Here is a 21,843-nt window from a genome sequence, read left to right as displayed (position 1 = left end):
ATTTTAACAATTTTGATAATCCCCTTCTAATTTTTTTTTTATTTTTTTTTTTAATTGAAAATGGTAGCTATACCCAAGACTACAATTAAAATAAAGATATTTCCTAAAAAAATATTTCCCAAAAATTACCCAGCAAAGTTTCAATTACTAGAATTTACGTACAATTTTCTTATAGAAGGGGAAGCGACATTAAAATGTTAAATTTTAAATAAATACAATAGCTCTACAATTTAAACTATGCTAAAACATCACATCATATTGATGTACGAAATTTATGTACAGTAATGTTGCATCTGTCAACATTACAAATAAATATCTGGTATCCAAAATGCATATTAAGCATGTTAACTTTAATATTAGTGTTGGTTAAGAAAATACTTGGACAAAAATGGCAATTGCTTTAGAACTTTCTCGTTAGGTAGATACTAGAAAAATCAAAGTCCATCATTCAATTTCATAAGGAATATTAGTAAATATGGTGATAAATCTCTTCAATAGGGGTACCCTTGACCCAGTGGGATATAAGGTGATATGCTATAGCTCCTGGCGGGGGAATAAGCAATTCTTCGCAGGTTTTACCACGGAGCCTCAAGTAAGGATTAGAGGTTATTCTTTCTACAGCTCCACTTATTTCATCTCTAGAAAACCATCGTGCCTCTTCTAGTTCTCTCTCATCTATGGTCAACTGAAAAGAAAAGTTATGTCTCGTTACAAAATAACTTATTAAAGTATATATCATTGTTACCTCGAGTCCAAGGATCAATGTCCTCGCAGTTCATTCTCCGGCTGCAACCCGTCCTCTACTAGTTTATTACATCCAGCGGTCGACCCCACAGACGCATTCATAAATTTACATGCTGTTCATTCAAAATGGGAATTCTCTCAAATATAAATTACAATATATTAGCATATTGTGCATATACAGTATAGGCATAGGTTAGGTGTATGTTCTGTTGGCGATTATTTGTATTTCCAATACATGGGTGAAGCATTTACACCGTTGTGGTTTGAACAAAATTCATCGGTGAACCACTTGTTCCGGAAGTGTTCGAACGAAATCAGTCTAGAGTCATGTGTAGACCGTTTTTTCCATTCATAAACAGGGGGTTTGGTGGGTGCATGGAATCTCTTGGGTCTTTGGAGGACGGGCTGCTGGATGGGTCTCGGTTGACCGATGCCACTGAATGCAGTTCAACTCAAACACGAGTCTAGTTGATCAGGTACCTACTTATGTAGTCGCCTATTTAATGATATGTTGGGTAGTTATGCCACATTTAGAGATTTAGCAACTGCATTAGAAATAATGTTTCAGGAATTCCATGTACTACAAATGACAGCCATTTCCCATAAACTGGTTAAAAAGCAGTCATGCTCTAAACAGCCTGGTAGACAGCTTGGCCAGAAGCAACACCCGTGATCTGCCTCAACTGGCAGCCTTACAACATAACAGCCAGCAGCATCACTTCTTGTCAGCCTTGGTCTTACCAGGTGTGACTAGCCTATTGCCATCAGCACCAAGACAGCTGTGGCTTACAGCTTTCCTCGTCACGATGCTGTCTTATCATACGACGACTACCGTTGCTGTGAACAATTCACAATATTGTACATAGTTACCATATTGGGTTTGCGTTATCTAAACCAGTCGTAACATTACCGAGTGTCTGAAAGCTTCTGGTCCTTTATACTCAAATTATTAAAGACTTTCCAGGTTTAAATTCAAATTCCATTTCTGTCTGCACTCAAGTTAGTACAACATGAAATTTTAAGTAGTCCCAACACAGTAATTTAAGGTTTCATTGAATGGATTTGGGCCATAAAATCCGAATTTTCCAGGTCAACACCAGTTTATTTTATGGGGCTCTTTATGTGCAAAAATATTTTACTCTAATACTATTAAAAAACTCACTGCTGCATAACGGCACCATGTTTGAAAGGTTCTAGTTTTCCAGCCTGTCATTTTTGTCTTTCAGTGCCAACAGCCACTGTTCTTTTGTAGTTTTACTACTTTTATATAATTACTTCATGGTTTTCCATAGATTTTTACTTCTATGTGGTTTGATTGCATTTTAAGTGTGGTCCTGGGTTTGATTTAGATTTTCACCATAGTGGGTACCCCCCCCCCTTAACCATTGGGTGGCCCCATTGACAACGATGTAAACAATTTTGAGGTTATCAGTGTTTAGCTTCTACTCAATGTTAGAAGATTTTTAATAGCAATCCATATTTTACCTTGTTGACTCTTGGGTGCCATTAGGGGATTAAATGTGCATCTTTCCTACTTTACCAGTTATTCCCTTCATTCACACCGTGACCATGGCATAATCGCACACAATGCCACACTATTGCAAGTGTGTGTATTACAGCAACATTTTGCTTATCTTCAATTGCATCCAAGGCCAACTCACAGTGGTCTAACAGCAAGAGAAAGGAGCATCCTGGTTTAAACCCACGTTGGTCCCGATAAAGTAGTATCCCACCAAGTTCAACATTTGTCAGACTAAATTTTAACATTTAAAACCTTCTCGTCTGTAGGCAATAAAAATAGTATAGCCATTTCTTTGTTCAATGTTCCATCACCTTTAAGTTTCAAGTATTGTTATCACTTTCTCCTTTTAACATTATCCCCCACATCTGAATGGTTACAGGCAAAACTAGGTTCTGGTCATTAAAACGGGTTAATTACCACTAGAAACTAGCACCATCAATTGCTCTTATCCTCACTAAATTCTGCACTACATAACGTATTCGACAACATCTAAATCACACCTGCCAAATCTGTCACGTTTTGGTCCAGGATGGACCGAAACATTCGCTTCTCCAGCTTCAGAGAAGTGGTTTGGTCATTATTATATTGCATGCCTATATACAGTACTCTAATTGCTTGTAAACACATTCTACACATTGTGTAAAACAAAATGGCAAATAAACTATACAAGACCATAAATCTAACCTCTTGTTTTTCTGCAGTAGCAAAACATCCAGCCATCAAAGATCCTGGGAAGGGCCAGTGCTGGGATGCAACATATCGTACAGAAGACACTTCTATCCCTACTTCTTCTGCTACTTCTCTATGCACAGTCTGTTCCAAGTTTTCACCTGCAAAAGCACCCATTCATTAATTCACATGAAAATAAATGAGGAAAGGTTTCAAGATACTAATCTGCAATCAAGGGGATGAAGGCCAAATTCCTTCACAAAGAATTACTAGATCGATTTCTCACATTCGAGGGTAGGAAACGGTGAAAGAAAGTGCTAAATGGAACTGCACAGTATAGGAGAATGTCAAAGATATTACAAATTAAATGCATTTCAAATTACATGGGTGGGACATCACAAGCGACCATTCCTTTTACTATGAACAGGGTGGTCGTCCAAGTTCAAGAAGCGCAGCAAGTAGGCTGGTGTAATGAATTGAGAAGTATTGAACATTTTGGGGCGGGCATGACTGGCATCGAGGGGATTGTAGCAGCGGCATATGGTTGTAATTTTGGGAATTTTGTTTGTTTGCTTGTACGCTATAGTTATGGTGGAATGCAGTTATGCCAACTTTAGTAGCAAATTGTATTTGGGGTGGTAGTTATGGTTTGTAGCAGTTGTGGAAAGGTTGGTTGTTCTGCATGCTGTGATTGAAGCGTTTGTAGCTGTAATCGTAGTTGCAGTATTGGCTGTGGTAATAATGATTACCGAATTTTGTGGCATTTGGTTATGGTTCTAGTTTCCATAGCAGTGGTTCTGGTCGTATGCATGCTGATTTTGTACATACACGTTTGTATTGCTAGTGAAGTAGTGATTGTATTTGGATACAATTAAGGGAGGAGGAAATATTGAGGCAATATCAATTACTTGTTGACATGCAGGGGTGAGACAAGTTGTGATAATTTACAGTCTATGGAATGGTTATAAGACATACTGGTACATATACCAGATCTGAATTGATTATACCATTCTTTACCACAAAACTTTCTAGGGTATTGTTTGCAATAGAGACTACTGGGAGCATCTAGCTTTCGGATACATGCTTTTTTTCCTTTATGTGAAGATGACAACCATTGGACTGACCGACTAGTGACCAAATCTGTGTCCTCTTGAGCGCAGGCGAGAGAGAAAATTTACACGTGGAAAATAGTAGAGGGGCTGGACCCAAACCTGCACAAATAACACCACACGAGACCAGATGGCATGGCAGGATGTGCAGAATACCCCCTATCTATGCTTAGGTTGAAAAAGCATAGGAGCAATAGGTACAAGAGAACCAACATCAGAGGCCCGAGACTGTTCAACACTGCCACTACAGTACAAATAAGGCGCATAACTGGCCGACACCTCACAGTGTTCAAGAGAATGATAAACGCCGCCAAAGGATACTCGTCAACCAGGCTGCAACTTGTACATTAGGCTGCGAGCAGCCACGTCCAACAGCCTGGTTGACCAGTCCAGCAATGAGGCCTGGTCAATGACCGGGCCACAAGGATGCTAATCCCCAAAACCAACAAGGTAACCACAAAGTAACCATGTCTGGCACACCACTGAATCTGCAGGGTGGCCATACTAGGAGCCATGGACGTTTAACACAAGCAAATGAATGATTAACAATTTCACATTGTCTATAAATATAAGATTTAGGCTTAAAGATGCAAGTAGTGCATGATTAAATATAATGGTGCATATATTTATACATGGCTGTACACGTGTATATTTTAAGTTTTACATAATGATGAACCCCAACTTTGACATAAGTATAACCTGTTAAACAAAACTATTTGAAAGCAAGAAAATGAAAATCTACCAAGTTGTTCCCATGCGGCACCTCACTTCTACAATGCAATCAAACTTTGAAATGGTATCTTAACATTTAGTATAGTGCGTGTTGCTATTGTGTGCAACAGATGGCGCCGTTTAAAAAAAAATTTACCCATCACATGTGTGGCATCCAAATAATAGGTATATAGTAACTTGCATATTCGAATGTAACTTGTCAATTTCAAAGCAATTGGTGAAAAACTTAAGATTACAGCGTGTGTTGCTCTTACGTCCAATAGATGTCGCCGTTTAAAAAAAAAAAAAAAAAAAAACATGTTTTTCCCATCATTGACATGACATCTACATGGTATGTATATAAAAACCTGCTCTGATGCAAATAGAACGTTGTGAAAATTTCAAAGCAATCGGTGAAGAACTTTTGGAGATTAGCGCTTTTGAACAAACATTCCTTTTTACTTTTAGATTACCTATGCCTATATATACGCAATATGCTAAAGTCAGGTGTTTAGGTTCTTTTGGCAATTTTTTGTAGTACGTGGGTGAAGCATTTATAAAATTGTGGTTCAAGAAAGATTAGTCAGTGAAGCACTTGTTCCGGAAGTGTTCAGACAAAATCAGTTGCGAGTCGTGCATAAACCGTTTTCATTTATGAACAGGGGTTTGGCGGGTGCATGGAATCTCTTGGGGGTCTTTGTTTGGAGGACGGGCTGCAGAGTGGTAGTGAGCCAAGTGAGGTTGTGGTGCAGGCAAAAACCATGGGTAGTTTCAAAGCATATGAAGAGTACTGGGAAGACTGGCTACCGAGCGTAGCTCATCCTGCAACTACACTGGGCAATTATCGCAGCAAGAGTTCATTTGTCCATGACTAAACTTCTGCAATTTTGATATATTTGCCACATTTCTGTAATTCAGGCGACAGACTGCAGTCCCCAAGCTAGGTATTTGGGGGCTGGGTATGCAAGATCAAAGCAGTATCCTAATTTCATTAATCGATCTTTAAACTGCCGAGGATTTGTCTCTTGGCAACTTTTATACAAGGACAACTACATTCAGGATCTATTTATTTTGATTATCCACATATACACAATGTGCAGTTCAGTTCACGACTTCAAGTGCAAATTCAGCAGAACATGAAGCATAAAAGCACCAGGTACAATAGCTCTGAAGCAGCTCCATAGAGATTGACGCATGTTTCCACAGACCAGGTTAGCTTTGCACTCATCTCTGCCAATCCCCATCTCATCCTGCTTTTCAAACTTGGCTCACCAAACAAGTCTTAAACTTGTTCCTTCCATCCTCTTTCCTTCAGATACTCTCATCTACACAGCCATACGAGCTTTCTAGCTCGACACCACTATCACACCCTAGATACAAGGCCAATTTTATTTATGGGAAAAAGTTCAGGGAAATGGCCCCAACAAATATGCGTAACGAGAAATATTAACTTACCAACATCAGAAAAACCTGCAATACATGAATACATTCCCCTTGGAGTACGAGGCTGTCTTACAAGGACGATATTTTGATGGGCAGAGTCTGTAATGAGGACGATGCCTACAGGTACGGCACTTGGATAGTTAGTCATACTGCAGTTTCTGCATTTGCGTGAGTGGCCTGAGTACAAAAGAAAAATTGGCTTTATTTTTTTTGTTATACCAGAATTTCAAATACAGTACTGTATAATCATCATCATAAGACACATTCAGAAGTCATTCAATGCAGAGTGAATAAATTAAGCAGTTTAAATGTAAAATTTAACTAAAATTTAAGTTTCATTTATCCGCATTTGCAAGTTCAGTATGTTACATTGTCTTAGGAGTGTGTGAAGTACATTTCCCACATGTACCCATGAGGGGTAGCATCCCAGTAATTGCATGCACAGAGATGAAACTGGTAGGAGTCAGGTGTGAGCGAGGTCTCAGGCATTTTCCTCCTTGTTTTCACTTATTTTAGAATGGACTGTACAGTTGTGATTTCAGTGTGTACTGTATGATTAATTTTGTTAAGTGATAAATGTCATCCTTGTTATACAAGGTTCTCCCCATTATATAAGGTCAGACTTCTAGACTACCACTGTTAGGCTCAGCTACAAGTACCTCGGAGTTTGTAACATCTGCTGATGTAGATTTGACCAAATGTAAACCGTTATCTTTAGACGATTTCAGGGCTTAGCGTCCCCGCGGCATGGTCCTTAACCGGGCCTTTGTTACACCTCCCGAGGAAGCAGCCCGTAGCAGCTGTAACTCCCAGGTACCAATTTACTGCTAGGCAACAGGGGCATCAGGGTGAAAAACATTTTGCCCATTTGTCTCCGCCTCCACCAGGGGATCGAACCCGGAACCTCAGGACTACTAATCCAAAGCACTGTCCACCCAGCTGTTAGGCACCCTCAGAGTGCAGGAAAAAAAAATCAATAATTTATAATTAATGGCAAATATAATGCCAATGTCAGCAGAACTAATTGCATACTTTGCTTCATTATATAATGGAATGTCAAAAAATTGCAGAATTCTGAGAACACCATTAATGGAGTCCAAGAAATGTGCAAGTACTTCATTCATAATACTGCTAGGAATCTTAGTAAAGTATCCAAAATTTGCATACTGTAAGTGCAGCCTGCACAAGACTAAAGCTGCCACCAGTTGGGTGGGGTGTGGAGCAAGACTAGTAACCGTGACCCACCATAGATGTAAAGTGCCTTGTACAGTGACTCGCGAGCTTCTTGTCGAATCGCTTGATATAAAAAGATTGATACAGTATATATATGTGTAAATTACTGGATGTGTATGTACACTTAACAATTGTTTAACTAGCTTAAAAAAATTGTCACTTTCTTAGCTAAATGAACGAGCTTCAGTTCCTGAACCCATTATGCACCACTAACCCTTTCCACCACTGCCAATGGGATGGGTATGGGGTGTATAATTGTCCAAAATTTCTGACCCCTAAACTACTAACTCCCAATACTAGTTAAAATCTTGTCAGAATTTACACTAGTAATCTTATGAATTTCCTGTTAGGAAACGTCTAGAAGTCCCTCAAAATGTATAGGACGATTGCGTCAAGTCAGTATCGAAGCAACGCTATTATTATTCTTATATTAATATTTCCAATTACTATTTTCTCCTTTCTCAGAAAACCTTATTTTAGAATGGAATTAACTTAGAATTAATGTAATCTTCCATGCGAGGTAAATTACCGCAGTTGTGAATACCATCCCACTGCCAGTGAAAGAGTCACACCACAAGTTTAGCACATCAAATGTGCTTTAAACCCCCACTAACTTCTAGTCCAGCATTAGGAATAATAAAAACTGCTGGATTTAGATTCAATCAAGGCATAAAAATAATGCCCAACTCTTCTAGTTAATGAACGGGTAAAAGTTAGTAGCATGACTTATTGTGATGCACACCTCAATAGGAGGAGGAAGATGGCACTTTTGCAAAAGATCTGAGAGGAGCAAGTCTAACGAGGGAAGCAAAATTAGTAGTGATGGATATCCAAGTCACCCGTGGTTCTATAACATTCCAACACTACTGCAACCTTCAGATTACAAAACACATGGTATCCAGTCTTACTCATTGATGCATGGCCATATAATCAGGCATTCTAGTGACCAATCAGGTATACCACATTAAAACCCAAATCTCCATGTTGAGCACATGTATAACTATGGAATATTTGCTACCGACAAGAGATTAGCCGTGAGGATACTTGCTTTAGTGTTTACGGTGTAAACTTTTCGCAGGAGGCGGCGATCAATGGAGACCTTGGGGCTACCTTCTATGGCAACACGTGACTTTAGTGTCAGCTATGGGATGCTTGCCTTGCCCGACCCTTCTGATGTTCAGCAGATAATTCATGTTGAAACCTAATCTGCTAAGCTTACACTAGTTTCAGTTAGTGACTAACCCTATAATTTCTTTTTGAAACATAACTAACTGTTATAACTACTATTGAATGAATTCCCCCCCCCTTATGATGTGTGTTCATGGTATTATCTAGCAGAAGTCTAATACAGTCCATTTTATATAATAAATTAATATTTACCTGCTGGTAAATTCCCCACAATGATAAAGAAAAATTTTAAGTTGTTGTATTACACAACCCCATGTGTTACCGAGACATCCATACTGTTGGTCTGTTCAAGTCCCAAGAATGCAAACCGTGAAAGTCCAGGTTACCTCGTGTTTGATGTGTATCTATAACGGTACATTAAACTTTAAATGCAGAACAAAATTTAATTAACATACATGACCAAACCACATATCAGAAGTAACATTTCAGTCCATCCTGAACTATCAAGTCATGTGTTAGCCCTTTATAATGGTCCAGGACAAACCGAAACGTCATTATTTCCTCTGAAGTGTGGTTCGGTCGTATCTTCAGTCCTATTATTGCGACTCGTCTGCATTAACATGTGCGGTCAGTTGGAAGGCTATTTTTGTGGCTGCATTTATCTTTAAATAATTGCCCCTCCTAACAATGCGAAACGTCTACAAATTGTCGTTAAAATGGTTACTGTGCAACGTGCGAGACTATTTTAAAATGTTGCAAGAAACTATCACTAACCTGCAGCACTTCTTTCTGTTAGAGCACCACACTTTCCACAAAAAGCACTGTTTCTATTCCATAAGTGTAGAGAATTTGCACGAGAGAGCGTGTGAGCATCTCTCCAGCAGACCATGAAGAGAGCAACCCGTAAGTCAGTAAATGTGGCACCCGTTGCACTTTGTAACTCATCTTTGGTCGTTCTTGGTAATGCTCCCACCTGTGGAATACCAATTTAGTTTTATTCACCCTAGACCTTTTGTAAATGTATCAAATTGCCCTGCAAGATTATTTAACATTTCAATTTTTATAGTATCTTAACTTTTCTAGTAATTACTGTAGAAATCTAGCAATTTTATCCTAACAATGTAACGTACAGTATACAGTACTTAAATTTGTAAAAAGACGATTCTGACTATAAATCATGCTTAGCTCCATCCACTCACATGGTGCAAATTCTGTAGTGTCATTTTTTTTGTTTTGAGGGGGGGGGGGGGGGGGGGGTGGAACTTTAGAATGATTACACTTAAAGTTTTTTATAAGTGTCTGAGGAGGAAATCTTAAAGCATTTGTTGTGCCACTTAGAAGCAAAAGAAAAATTGCAAGCCATTAATAATGAAGTTGAAGGTACTTACTACAAAATCTATTTAATATTTAAGTAAAATCAATCTAGTATGAAATTTTTTATTTTACCATACAATAGAACAATCATTTGGGAACATTTACATTTAAAAACTTAAAAACCTACAACCCAAATAGCTCTACAAACACTAGATTTATTTTAGGAGAAGCCAGTTTAATTATATCACTACACATTCATTGACATAATTTATACTTTTTTACCATGATGCCCTACCTGTTGGGATAGGTAGTCATGGTACCATAATCATTTTCCAAGATACAATATTAATTCCCATTCTCCAGGATAGGAAACATGTGTATGGATACTTAAAAGGTTTGTATCAAGGCCTTCCCCACAGGTTGAACTACTGATACTCTCCAAGCAGCCCATCATAAACAAAGGTCCAAGTCCTTTCCGTGCACCCACCAAATCCTGTTTATGAATGAAACAGTTTCACACACTACATTCGAAGACTTTTCTAACTAGTGCTTCACTGACAATTTGTGTCAGAACCACAATGCTGTAAATGCTTCACCTATGTACTACAAATAAATAAGCGCCACCAGAACATAAACACGTAAGCGATACTTAAATACACAGTATTACAATACAACTATTTATATTTGAGAAGATCCACTTTTTAATGAACAGCACGTTAAAATCAATGAATGCATTTTTGGGGTCAACCGCTGAATGGAATGAACTTTTTCCATGCAAAGGAAGTCTTCGAAACCTCTTTACGATTGCTTTGAAACTTTGACTTTGACGTTTCATTCAAATAGCCACGTCTTTTCATATACCTACTACATAGATGCCACCAGTGACAGGTAAAAAAAAAAAAACCGGTGTTTTTGAAAAACAGCGCCATCTGTTGCACATAATAGCAACATACACGCTATACCAAGTGTTACAAATTCCATTTCAATGTTTCCGATTGCATTGATATTGTATTTTCATAGATGGAGTGAGTTTTTTTTATCAAATTTTGTGGTGTGTTGGAATTGAGCTGTGTTTACCATACCGTTCATTTTGTAAGTACAAGTATATATGTCACCTGTGACAGGTAAAACTGCTTTTCTTGAAAAACGGCACCATCTGTTGCATGCAAGAGCAATACACGTACTATACTAAGTATGTTACAATTCCATTTCAATGTTTCTGATTGCATTGATAAATTAAACTCAGATTTATTTATTTTCATTTTGATTTAATTATTGTGTGAATTGTGTTGGAATCGAGCTGTGTTTACCATACCGTTCATTTCGTGAATATAGTTTATATGTTTTCATATTTTCCTTTCATTTTTTATGTTTCTTATATTTCAGGTGATTGGAACATCAGACCCTTTGGGAAGGCATCGGACAGGGGAGTGGGGAGGACAAAGGGACAAGGGAAGGGGTAATGGTGGGGAAGGAAGGGGGAGTGGAGAATGGTGGGTTGGACAAAGGGACAGGGGCATGGTGGGAAGGAAGAGGGGATGGTGGAGTGGGGAGTGGTTGGGAGGCAGATGGACGAGGGAGAAATGGTGGGGGGGAGGACTGTGGGACAGGGAAGGTTGCCGAGCCACAGCAACGCGTGGCCGGGTACTGCTAGTTATACATAAAAATAATATCAGTTAGGTGTAGATTAGGTTAAGACATTTAGGTTCTGTTGGCAATTATTTGTATTTGAAGTACAAAGGTGAAGCATTAATACAATTTTTCAAACGGGAAGCGAGCGAAGCACTTTTGTCGGAAGTGTTCGGACGTCATCAGCTGTGCGGCGTGTGTAAGCTACTTTTCATTCATAAACACGGGGTTTGTTGGCTGGATTAACAAGCTTTGATCTTTGTATGCGAGGATCGGCTGCCAGTAGCAGGCAAAATTTGTATCAAGGCCTACCTGACTAAATCCAAAAACCAATGAAGAGTAAAAACAAAATCCTGGTAAAGATTGAGAGCAAACTGTCAGTGGCTCAAAAGCACTGCCCAAAAATACCAGAATAACTGCAGAGAACATAGGTCACTTAAGCATGTAAAAACCAAAAGCTGCAGCAAGCCCCCCCCCCCCCTCCCTCCCCAGAAGAGGAAGAGACCCAAGCGAGAAGAGAAAGAGGTCAAACAAGTTGTCACCTGTGAAACACTGACATTTCCATGCTAGAAGCAGAGGGATTGGGAGGGAAGGGGGGGTAAGAGAAGTGGAAGTCAGGCTTACCACACTAAGAGAGAAGGCAGAGGAAGAGTGCCAGAATCATGGTTGAGGGGGGAAGGGGGGGACGATATCTAGTTCTGGGTCCCCCGAAAACAAGACTGACCAACTCCAGGATACCCAATTAGGCATAGAGCCGTGAACACTGAAGGTGGGCAAACTTAACCTGAACGGTACCAACTCCCTAATAAACCTTCACCTCACTTCAAAGAGAAGAGGCATCACATGTGGGAGGGGGAACAGAGCCCACAGGACTCTGGTCACCATAAGTGTCAACACAACAGGCATCTTGTCAGAGGCAGAAAGAATTAATCACCACCCCATGGCAGGCAAATAACAGCTCAAATGGCAAGAACAGGCTCAGAGGGTATCCCTAGTAGTATCAACAGAATCTAAAGGCCACACCAAAACCAGCAGAGGATTACCAGAGCCCAAAAGACCGACCAAGCAGGACACCCAGGCACTGAAGATGCTTGCCTGGAGTGATACAAGGAGACCAGACTAGTTAATGCAGCTGTGAAGGACGATGATGGTGTGCAGTGTAAATCAAGTGTGCAAACCCTACAGTGTGCCCCAACCACCTAAATTCCCCCCTCCCCCCAATCAAGGGGCTAGCTTTTATATGGTAATATAAAATAATACATTTATGATTGAGAAAATTAACATGCCATTTATTCAAAATGGTAAAGTTTAAGAGTGTCTTTGGGGTCAACCGCTGGATGGAATGGACTTTGTCTGAGGACGGGTTGGGTTAACAACTAACCCTACAAAGGACAATCGATGGTGTCCACAATCAGGGACTGAACTGGTTCAATGGGCTGTGAGACTAAACTCCAGGCCCCCACCCTACTGGCAGGGACTGGTGCTAATGAGCTTGTGCAAGGGTCAAGAGAATTGCTCATTTATACACATTGTTTGGAGAGTTTGCTTGGCAGTTTTGAGGCTAAAGTCTTTGAACCCTGCAGTTGTCCGAGTTAGTTCACCGAGTTTCTGGATGCTTTGTGGGATAGCACCCGTTCTCTCTGCCTCCAAAGGGGCCAGCTTCTGGCTCTGGTCCCCAGTAAGGGAAACTACTACATATCTGAAGTGATCTAGTAGTTGGGAGCCATCTTCACAAGATGGCTTCAGGAAGCCATAAGCAGCTCCCCAGAATAAGTCCAACCATTCTACCCCACCTGGGAATCTAAGACAATCTAATTCAGTCTAGAATGAAACCATCTGTAACCATTCTTTCTATACACATGAACAAAACTACTGTAGTACAGTTATAATTCATGCAGGTGGGGGGGGGGGGGTGACACCTTGTCCACTTCCAATGGCAGCACATGTTAGGAGCAAGAATGTTACGCAATAGTTTCCCTTTACCACAGCAATCACTGATCACTTACAATACATCAAGCAATACATAGTTGAACATTGATAAAATTAGAAAGATATATATAGATAATATAGAATTCAAGAAACTTTACCTGCACACTGTACCTTGCTGTCCCATCCATGGCTACGTCCACTAGAACACTAGAGTCATCAGCGTGGGGATAATACCGAGTCACCTCTGAAATTATTTATCATCTTGTATAAAGTGGCAACATGACAAGATCGTGTAAACTTTACAATCCTAATGAAGCCACAAAAATTGAATCCCAATACAAAAAACTAGAGTACATGTAGCATTGTACAGAATTAAAGCCATGCGTTAAAAATTGGTTTAATCAAAGTGAGACATTTAAAGTACACACTCTAGATACTTTATGAAAGAAACGAACTACTGTTCATTATATTTTTGCCAAGAAAAATCCTAAGTCTTCCATTTCTCAATCCTGCTTGCTACTCTAGTAATTATCAAAAGAAGGCTTTTTATTCAAATTCAGAGTAGATATCCTAGATGCTTTAGTGCCAGATAAATTTGATCATTGGTGCCAAACAGTTTATTCTTCTACCCAATAAGTTAGGTCAATCCTGCCCTGACTCTTACAAGTTAAATCAGAGGACCGAGCTCAACTGGACTACATTACTTATCCCCCAAAGTATAGAACACTGTTTGCCTAGTTTAATCCTCCATGAGGCAGTCCAATTTGAGCTTTTTTATACCTGCTCAACCCAGTAAATGAACAGCAGCAGCCTAAGCAAAACACACCAAAGACCTACTTTGAGCAAACCTAGTAGCGAGATATTTGTGTGGAAGACTATCGGTTTGCTCCACCACAAGTTTGCTTTGTGGCCACAAAGCAAAAAGACTGTTGGTGACCAACTTTTTTTAGAACAGTCGTGATATCCTGAGAGAGCTCATGGACTGTCGAGATATTGCACCATCCATGTCAGAATCCCAATCCTGAATAGGAAATAAATTGTCAGAATTTAGGACAAGCTTCATAGCATGTTTACCCAACAGCACTGGTGGAATCTACACCGAGTTTTGAAAAAAAGCATCCAATCTAAGCTAGTCAAACTAGCCATGTGAAAGTGCTAGAGGAATTACAGGCAAACTTTTTAAAGCATCTTATCAGGAGTGGGAGCAGGTTCTACTGGTACCTCCACCTTCCCTGTTCTCGCAGCCATGCCAAGGTGATGCAGACTTTAGATATTCAGCATAAAGGGATTATTGAATACTTGCTTGATAACTTTCATCATAACCTGCATCACTAGTAATTCACTGAAGGTATTTGACTAAGATTTTGTAAAATGACACTTTAGGCAGAACTTAATTTATAAAGTATCTTCTGAAAATATGTCTAATGGGATTGCCTAATTGATTTTAGGATGTGATAAATATAATTGCATTATTCCTTAAGTGACTTCAAATTCATAGGCCCCATATTGAATTTTGGGGAGTAGAACTGATGACCCCAGTTTTTCCTCCACAGGTGTTACTGCACAACTATCGGAGATGGTATTCATTATTGTCAAACTCATTTATTATAACTTTTATTAAGGGGCTATTAGGTACGATTTTTAAAATGGTTTGATTTCAAGCGAGTTGTATATGAAAAGGGTTTCATCTGGTTCAAGTCTCGGCATCATAGCATAAATAAGGGCAAAAAATATTGAATTGTGTCATTTTCCAAAATGGTCAAAAACCAATTATCAAACGTGTGTCAAATGAAATCTTGTCTATGAATAAGCTATCACAATAGCATATATTAAACAAATTATAATTTAGTTTTATTAAAAAAATTATTGGGCAATTTGCATGAAATTTGTACACCTGACTGCACATAACCCTATCTGTAAGGGTGCCAATTTTGCAGGAAATTTGTTGATGTCAACCTCAGCCACAGATGGCAGCACCCTACACTAATATTTTAACGATTTATTTTTTCAAGTAACAAACGAGTTGATACTTTCATTTTTATTCAATTTACATGAAACTTACACCTTATATGTAAAGTCTATGCCTAAAATCTGAAGGAAGCATTTTTTCCCCAAAGTTCATTTATTGATTTTATAAATAGCAATAAACAATATATTTGCATAATTTTTGGGGGGGAATTTTGACCATTTGTATTACGAAAACCAAAGATGTTTTGGAAAATCCCCTTCTACAGATACTTTATTATATGCTAATGTGTCAGAAAAGTGTCAATGATTATAATCTGAAAAGGTGAAAGGTTTCAACTCTAAAATGTTTAATTGTTGGGAGGGGCGGGGGAATTAATCTATTTAGGCTGCAGTACTGAAAGGTTTAACAATTTCAGCCCTTTTCATATACAACTAGTCAAGAAATATGGGTCAACATTGAACAAATGTTAAAAAACTAACGGCCCCTTAAAGTCTAAAGGAGATAAAGGGAAGCAATAGTTTTAGAACAAGGTTATGGACATGTGGAATACACAGCTAACTAGCACCAAGAAACACTTTAGGTTTTAAGCATAGATTTGACAAGTGTACATGTAAAGGGGGGTAAATGAAATCCTACCGTGTGGATGAACTAACAGTCTTGCTGTAATGTGACTTTGTGCCCATCTTACTCTATAGCTTTTCCAACATACTGCCAACATGAACACACTACGAGTACCAAATACTATACTTTTGGCCATTAAGTGTACAGTGTACAAGTGTAACTTGCAAAATGACAACTATCCACTTAAGAATTTGGCAAGTTTATATCTAATTTGGTATTTTTAATAAATTAAAACAATCACCCTGAACATTAAGCCTGGGCATGAAACCTAGATGACCAGCTACCCAAATACACAGACTAATATTTGACTAGATACAAACTGATTTGTTTGAAAAATATCACGATCAACTACTGAAAAAGCAAATAGAAATTAAAGAACAAAACCTAACCCCTACTAGGAGCAACAGGGTCGTCCAACTGGACTAAAATTTCCAATGGTTGCCAAGAGAGTACTGTAGTTCAGTTATTATGGAATCCCATACCCATGCTGTGGGCAGTAGTGGAAAGGGTTAGAGGCACAATGGTCTTTGACAACCTTAAAATGCATTTAGCTAAGCAAGTTACAATCTTGCCGAGCTAGTTACAAAATTCAATGCACATCGCATTAATAATGGGCTCGAGACCGACCACAAGAACAGTTTCTAAATTAAGAAACCGACACGTGGAGAGCTAGTGTCAATTTGCATGTTTCGCCAAGAGAAAGAAAGTGTAACATGGATAAAGAACTTTATGTTCCAAATTATTCCTAGCACCAGGTAAACAAACCAGTTATATGGCTAGCTCAACAGAACGAGAAACTATTAATGCCACAATGTTTATGAAACTCTGCTAGAGTTAGTTTCAGACTAACCTAACCCCCCCCCCCCCCCCCCCAAAGGCATCACTAGTTCTTACTACCCCTCAAAATAATTCCAAAACCTGCCACCTGGTAATTACATGGCCCAGTTACAAGCGTACCTTCCATGAACCATTATACACCGGTCTAGAAAGTCTACATACAGTAGAAAGAATTTCCAGGTCCCACATTTTTGGAAGGACAAAATGCAATAATTCCCAATAATTACCTGGATAAGTTAACCACACTATGGCATCTTCGGTGTTTGCTTTGTCTACTCGTAGCAAAGGTTTGCTCTGGCTGTACAACAGGAACTTTCCATCAGGAATATGAGAGGTACAGACTGAATCCTGCTCCTTTAGACGCTGTAAAAAGGATTCAATATCAAGAACTATGCATAAAGCTGCTGAAATGTTGACAAAAAAAGTAAATGCAGCAACAATTACAAAGTCCCTTGACAATTTTACCAACCTAACACTAATGAACAAGGTACAGTACAGCAAACATTTTTAGTTAACTACAATACTGAATACCATGCAAATAGGAACATAACATTAGAAACATGATAATTAAGTTTCATGGGAATATTAGCTTCTTTGGGTCCATCTTTTACCTTTTAGGCCAAGGCTATACAATAGGTAAAGCTTGCATTGTTTCCCCATAAAACAAACTGGCACTGGAAGGCCAAGGCTGAGAAATTACAGTTAGTCCATACCCCATTTTGTAGCCACTGGACTATGCTATAATTTGTACATTAGGCTGTTAGGTCATAGAATTACAGCAGGAAGCAAAGAAAGAATTTAGATTGTGTATGAACTTTTTGCCCCTATGTGCATAGGTTATACAACCCCAAAGATAATAGGGCCCCAATGAAATTTGTAGTGAACCTTCTGAGTAGAGTAACAGCATTTACAAATGTAACAAAAGTATATTGTGCAATACATTAACATTTAAATTTATGGTAATCAAATTCAACACCTAGTATTAAAGAATAGCCCTTAAAGAAGAAAATCACAAAAGAACCAAATTAAAGATCAACCCAAGTCTTTAGGCAAAGCTCAATTTTCTGAAGCCACATCAAAAAACTGATTATACAGCACTTCTGAAAACCATATACTGATGGCCCCCCCTACACCACCACTTAGCTGCACTAATGGTGCAGCTGGAAGTGCAATCGTCTTGATAATGACTAATTGATCATATCTGGACCAACAAGTCTTAAAGAATTGGGCATCCACCGTTCACCACCAAACTACTGTATTTGCCATACTCCTTGCATTCAAACACAAAGGCCTCCAAACAATCGCAGGCAATCATGCTTAACCCATAAGCTGCCGTCACCCTGAAGCTATAGCCACATGTCGTCCAATTACCTGTTGGAGATTAAATGTAACCGCCAAATACTCTAGTCCATTAGATTCTGTGGAAGTTATTCAATGTTAGAGACCTCTGAATCTTTTAGCATACTGGTATAAAAAAAAAAAAAAAAAAGCATTGAATGTAATTACACATTACTGGAAGAGCCCTGGTGGCTCCCTGATGCTATTTTGCAAAGATGGCTCTAAACTACTAAGCAACATCAGCCATGGAATTTTTTTAACCTACCAGGGACCAGAACCAGAATCTGGTTCTGGCAGTCACAAAAAATACCTCTGTTTAGATACTGTGCAAGCAGCAACTGAAACCATGGTTGAGCCAACCACTAAGGAGCCAGAAGTACCACCTTCCTTTGGTAGGGCTCCAGCCCGGCCAGAACCTTAACTAGGGTTTGTTAGTTTGATAGTGTAAATAAATTACATTAAATTAACTAGCTCATCAGTGCAGTAACATGCTTTGCTAAGATACCAAGAGAATTCCCAAGCCCAATTAGGTGCTCTAACATATTCCCACTAACAGGCACTGAATTGGTATGGGGGTTACATAATCAGTTAACTAAATATAAACAAGATACATATGCTTGCCTAGCAATACATAGGGGTTATAGTTAAATCAACCACAGTCCCCGTGGCGCAGCGGCAAGATAATAATAATTTTTATTTAGGCAAAGGTACATACATAGAGATTTTACAAAGTTTGTTGGCTTTATAGATAAGAGCTAGTACATACAATGCCTAAAGCCACTATTACGCAAAGCGTTTCGGGCAGGAAAGCAGATGCTCTGCCCCCGCGCTTAGTGAGCGTTTTAGCCTGGGTTCGTATCTTGCCCGGGGATTAACTGGTCGCGAATCCTAAACACCTGCTCACCCAGCAGTGAATGGGCACCTGATTAACGATTGGGCGGGTCACATTCCAGGAAAAATTAGGATCAAGGATCTGCCCGCAATGCTATGCATGCTAGTGGCTTTACTAAAAATGCAAGAACTCTTAAAATAAAAGACCTTCTGGTACTTCGAAGCAGTTTTAACAATCATCAAAAACATACGTCGTTATATGATGTTGGATTGAACTGGGTCAGGTAGGATAAAAATCAACGAACGAATTTGAGTACGATTTAACTAGTTCGTAAGTAGAAACATCGGAGTTAGGCAACTATTGTGCAACATATTGAGGGGGGGGGGGGTGTCTGGCTTGAGGGGGAATAGGGTGCAGCGAGCAAGATTAATGAAGGTTTCTTTTCCTAACAAATAAACCACAAGTTAACGCATTCCTAGTCGACTGCTAGCTGAAACAAGCCAATAAAAACTTTAAAGTAACCTATCTATAGTCCAGAAAAAGTAAAGCACTTTGAAGGCGGCCGCCAGAAGTGGAGCGACTTGTCCAGATAATATAAAGTGCTAAAACCATTCAAACCCCAAACTTATCCAACGTACCATGTCAAACATTAAAATACAGTATATAATTCTGGCTATAATAAAATAAATGTATACATGACCTATTGGTCTACCTAATTTTAAGCCAGGTATATATGTATATAATCCCCTATTATATTCTTACCTGAAGAAATCTAATTCTCTCGACGTAAGAAATATTCCGTCTCAGAAGTCTTGGTAAAATCCGCAGACAACTGCTGCTGAGCAGAGGTGAACTCATCATGGCTCCACACGTGCAGGTGTGTAGGTACAGTCAGGTGTGTGGGTGTGCAGGTGTGTCTCCCTGGGAGTGTAGAGCAACACTGTGGTCCCGGCCACACACCCACCCCCATACAACACCCCTTCCCTCTCACCCCCATACCCACTACCCCCCCCCCCCAATACCACCCCACCACCTAACTACTCTACTAACTACCCTGTGCCAATTAACACAACGCTACGCGTGTTAGTGACTTCATGAATGTAAAAATACCATTCTGATGTAATCTCACCAACCCATTGGTACCTTCTTGTGAATAGAAATTATTATATATAAAATTATTATTATTCTATTAACACCGTCAAATAATTCAGTTAATTCATTCATTATTAATATCGTAACTATAAGTACTTTCCTTTAATCAGCCCATCGTGCTAAAATGCAAGTACTTACAGGAACGACGTGGTGGAAAGTACCAATATACTGTATATATGTCACGATGGACTACCAGAAAGTACACTTTTCCAGTACTGAATATGGACACACCCGGAAAAGTTTCATATTTAGTCGCCAATAAGAGCTGCTCTAACCATCCTTAGCCTTAATACACGGTTAACGCCTAATATAGTACTTATATTAGTACATAATGTAGTACGTATACTCCCGGGCGGCACAGAAATGGTTGGGCGCATTTCATATCACCTCATGCTCCTGTTTACCTAGCAGCCAGTAGGTACCCAGGAATGAGCTTCTTGTGTGGGAGGGGGGGGGGGGGGCAGTTATTGGACCCAAGGGGGGGTTAACCTGGGGGGAGGGGGGAAACCTCGATATAAGTCTATCATATATAGGTATATATATAATCCATAGCTGCTTGTCCCCCGACACAATGAATAAAATTAATTATAATTATATTTATATTGTTATATACCCCCTCCAAGCCCTCTACCACCCCCTCCAAGCCCTCTACCACCCCCTCCAAGCCCGTTACCACCCCCTCCAGGCCCTCTACCACCCCCTCCAGGCCCTCTACCACCCCCAACAGGCCCTCTACCACTCCCTCCAGGCCCTCAACCACTCCCTCCAGGCCCCTCTACCACCCCCCTCCAAGCCCTCTACCACCCCCTCCAGGTCCTCTACCACCCCTACAGGCCCTCTACAGGCCCTCTACCACCCCCTACAGGCCCTTTACCACCCCCTACAGGCCCTCTACCACCCCCTCCAGGTCCTCTGCCACCCCCTCCAGGTCCTCTACCACCCCCTCCAGGCCCTCTACTACCCCCTCCAGGTCCTCTACCACCCCCTCCAGGTCCTCTACCACCCCCTCCAGGCCATCTACCACCCCCAACAGGCCCTCTACCACCTCCTCCAGGTCCTATACCACCCCCTACAGGCCCGCTACCACCCCCTACAGGCCCTCTACCACCCCCTCCAGGCCCTCTACCACTCCCTCCAGGCCCTCTACCACCCGCTCCAGGTCCTCTACCACCCCCTCCAGGCCCTCTACCACCCCCTCCAGGCCCTCTACCACTCTCTCCAGGCCCTCTACCACCCCCCTCCAGGCCCTCTACCACCCCCCTCCAGGCCCTCTACCACCCCCTCCAGGCCCTCTACCACCCCATTCAGGCCCTCTACCACTCTCTCCAGGCCCTCTACCACTCCCTCCAGGCCCTCTACCACTCCCTCCAGGCCCCTCTACCACCCCCTCCAGGTCCTCTACCACCCCCTCCAGGCCCTCTACCACCCCCTCCAGGCCCTCTACCACTCTCTCCAGGCCCTCTACCACCCCCTCCAGGCCCTCTACCACCCCTTCCAGGCCTTCTACCACTCTCTCCAGGCCCTCTACCACCCCCTCCAGGCCCTCTACCACCTGTCCAAGCCCTCTACCACCCCCTCCAAGCCCTCTACCACCCCCTCCAAGCCCTCTATCACCCTCTCCAGGCCCTCTACCACCCCCTCCAAGCCTTCTACCACTCTCTTC

General features: G+C 40.6%; 1 protein-coding gene across 1 annotated transcript; it reads right to left on the bottom strand.

Annotated features, from left to right (window-relative positions):
- Nucleotides 1–30: 30 nt before the first annotated feature.
- On the bottom strand, nt 31–20,036 carry LOC123775191 (NAD(P)H pyrophosphatase NUDT13, mitochondrial). The gene is made up of 7 exons (XM_045770159.2): nt 19,791–20,036; nt 17,086–17,221; nt 13,590–13,675; nt 9,334–9,532; nt 6,211–6,375; nt 2,951–3,096; nt 31–685 (listed from the first exon to the last, which is right to left on the bottom strand). The coding sequence occupies exons 1-7, from the start codon at nt 19,887–19,889 to the stop codon at nt 467–469; spliced, it is 1,050 nt and encodes a 349-aa protein (XP_045626115.2). The 5' UTR covers nt 19,890–20,036; the 3' UTR covers nt 31–466.
- Between the last annotated feature and the right edge of the window lie 1,807 nt (nt 20,037–21,843).

Source organism: Procambarus clarkii, chromosome 92 (assembly GCF_040958095.1).
Source record: "Procambarus clarkii isolate CNS0578487 chromosome 92, FALCON_Pclarkii_2.0, whole genome shotgun sequence".
In the NCBI taxonomy this organism is placed as follows: Eukaryota; Metazoa; Arthropoda; class Malacostraca; order Decapoda; family Cambaridae; genus Procambarus; species Procambarus clarkii.
Note: the sequence above shows the minus strand (reverse complement) of the source record. Positions and strands in the feature narration are given on the sequence as shown.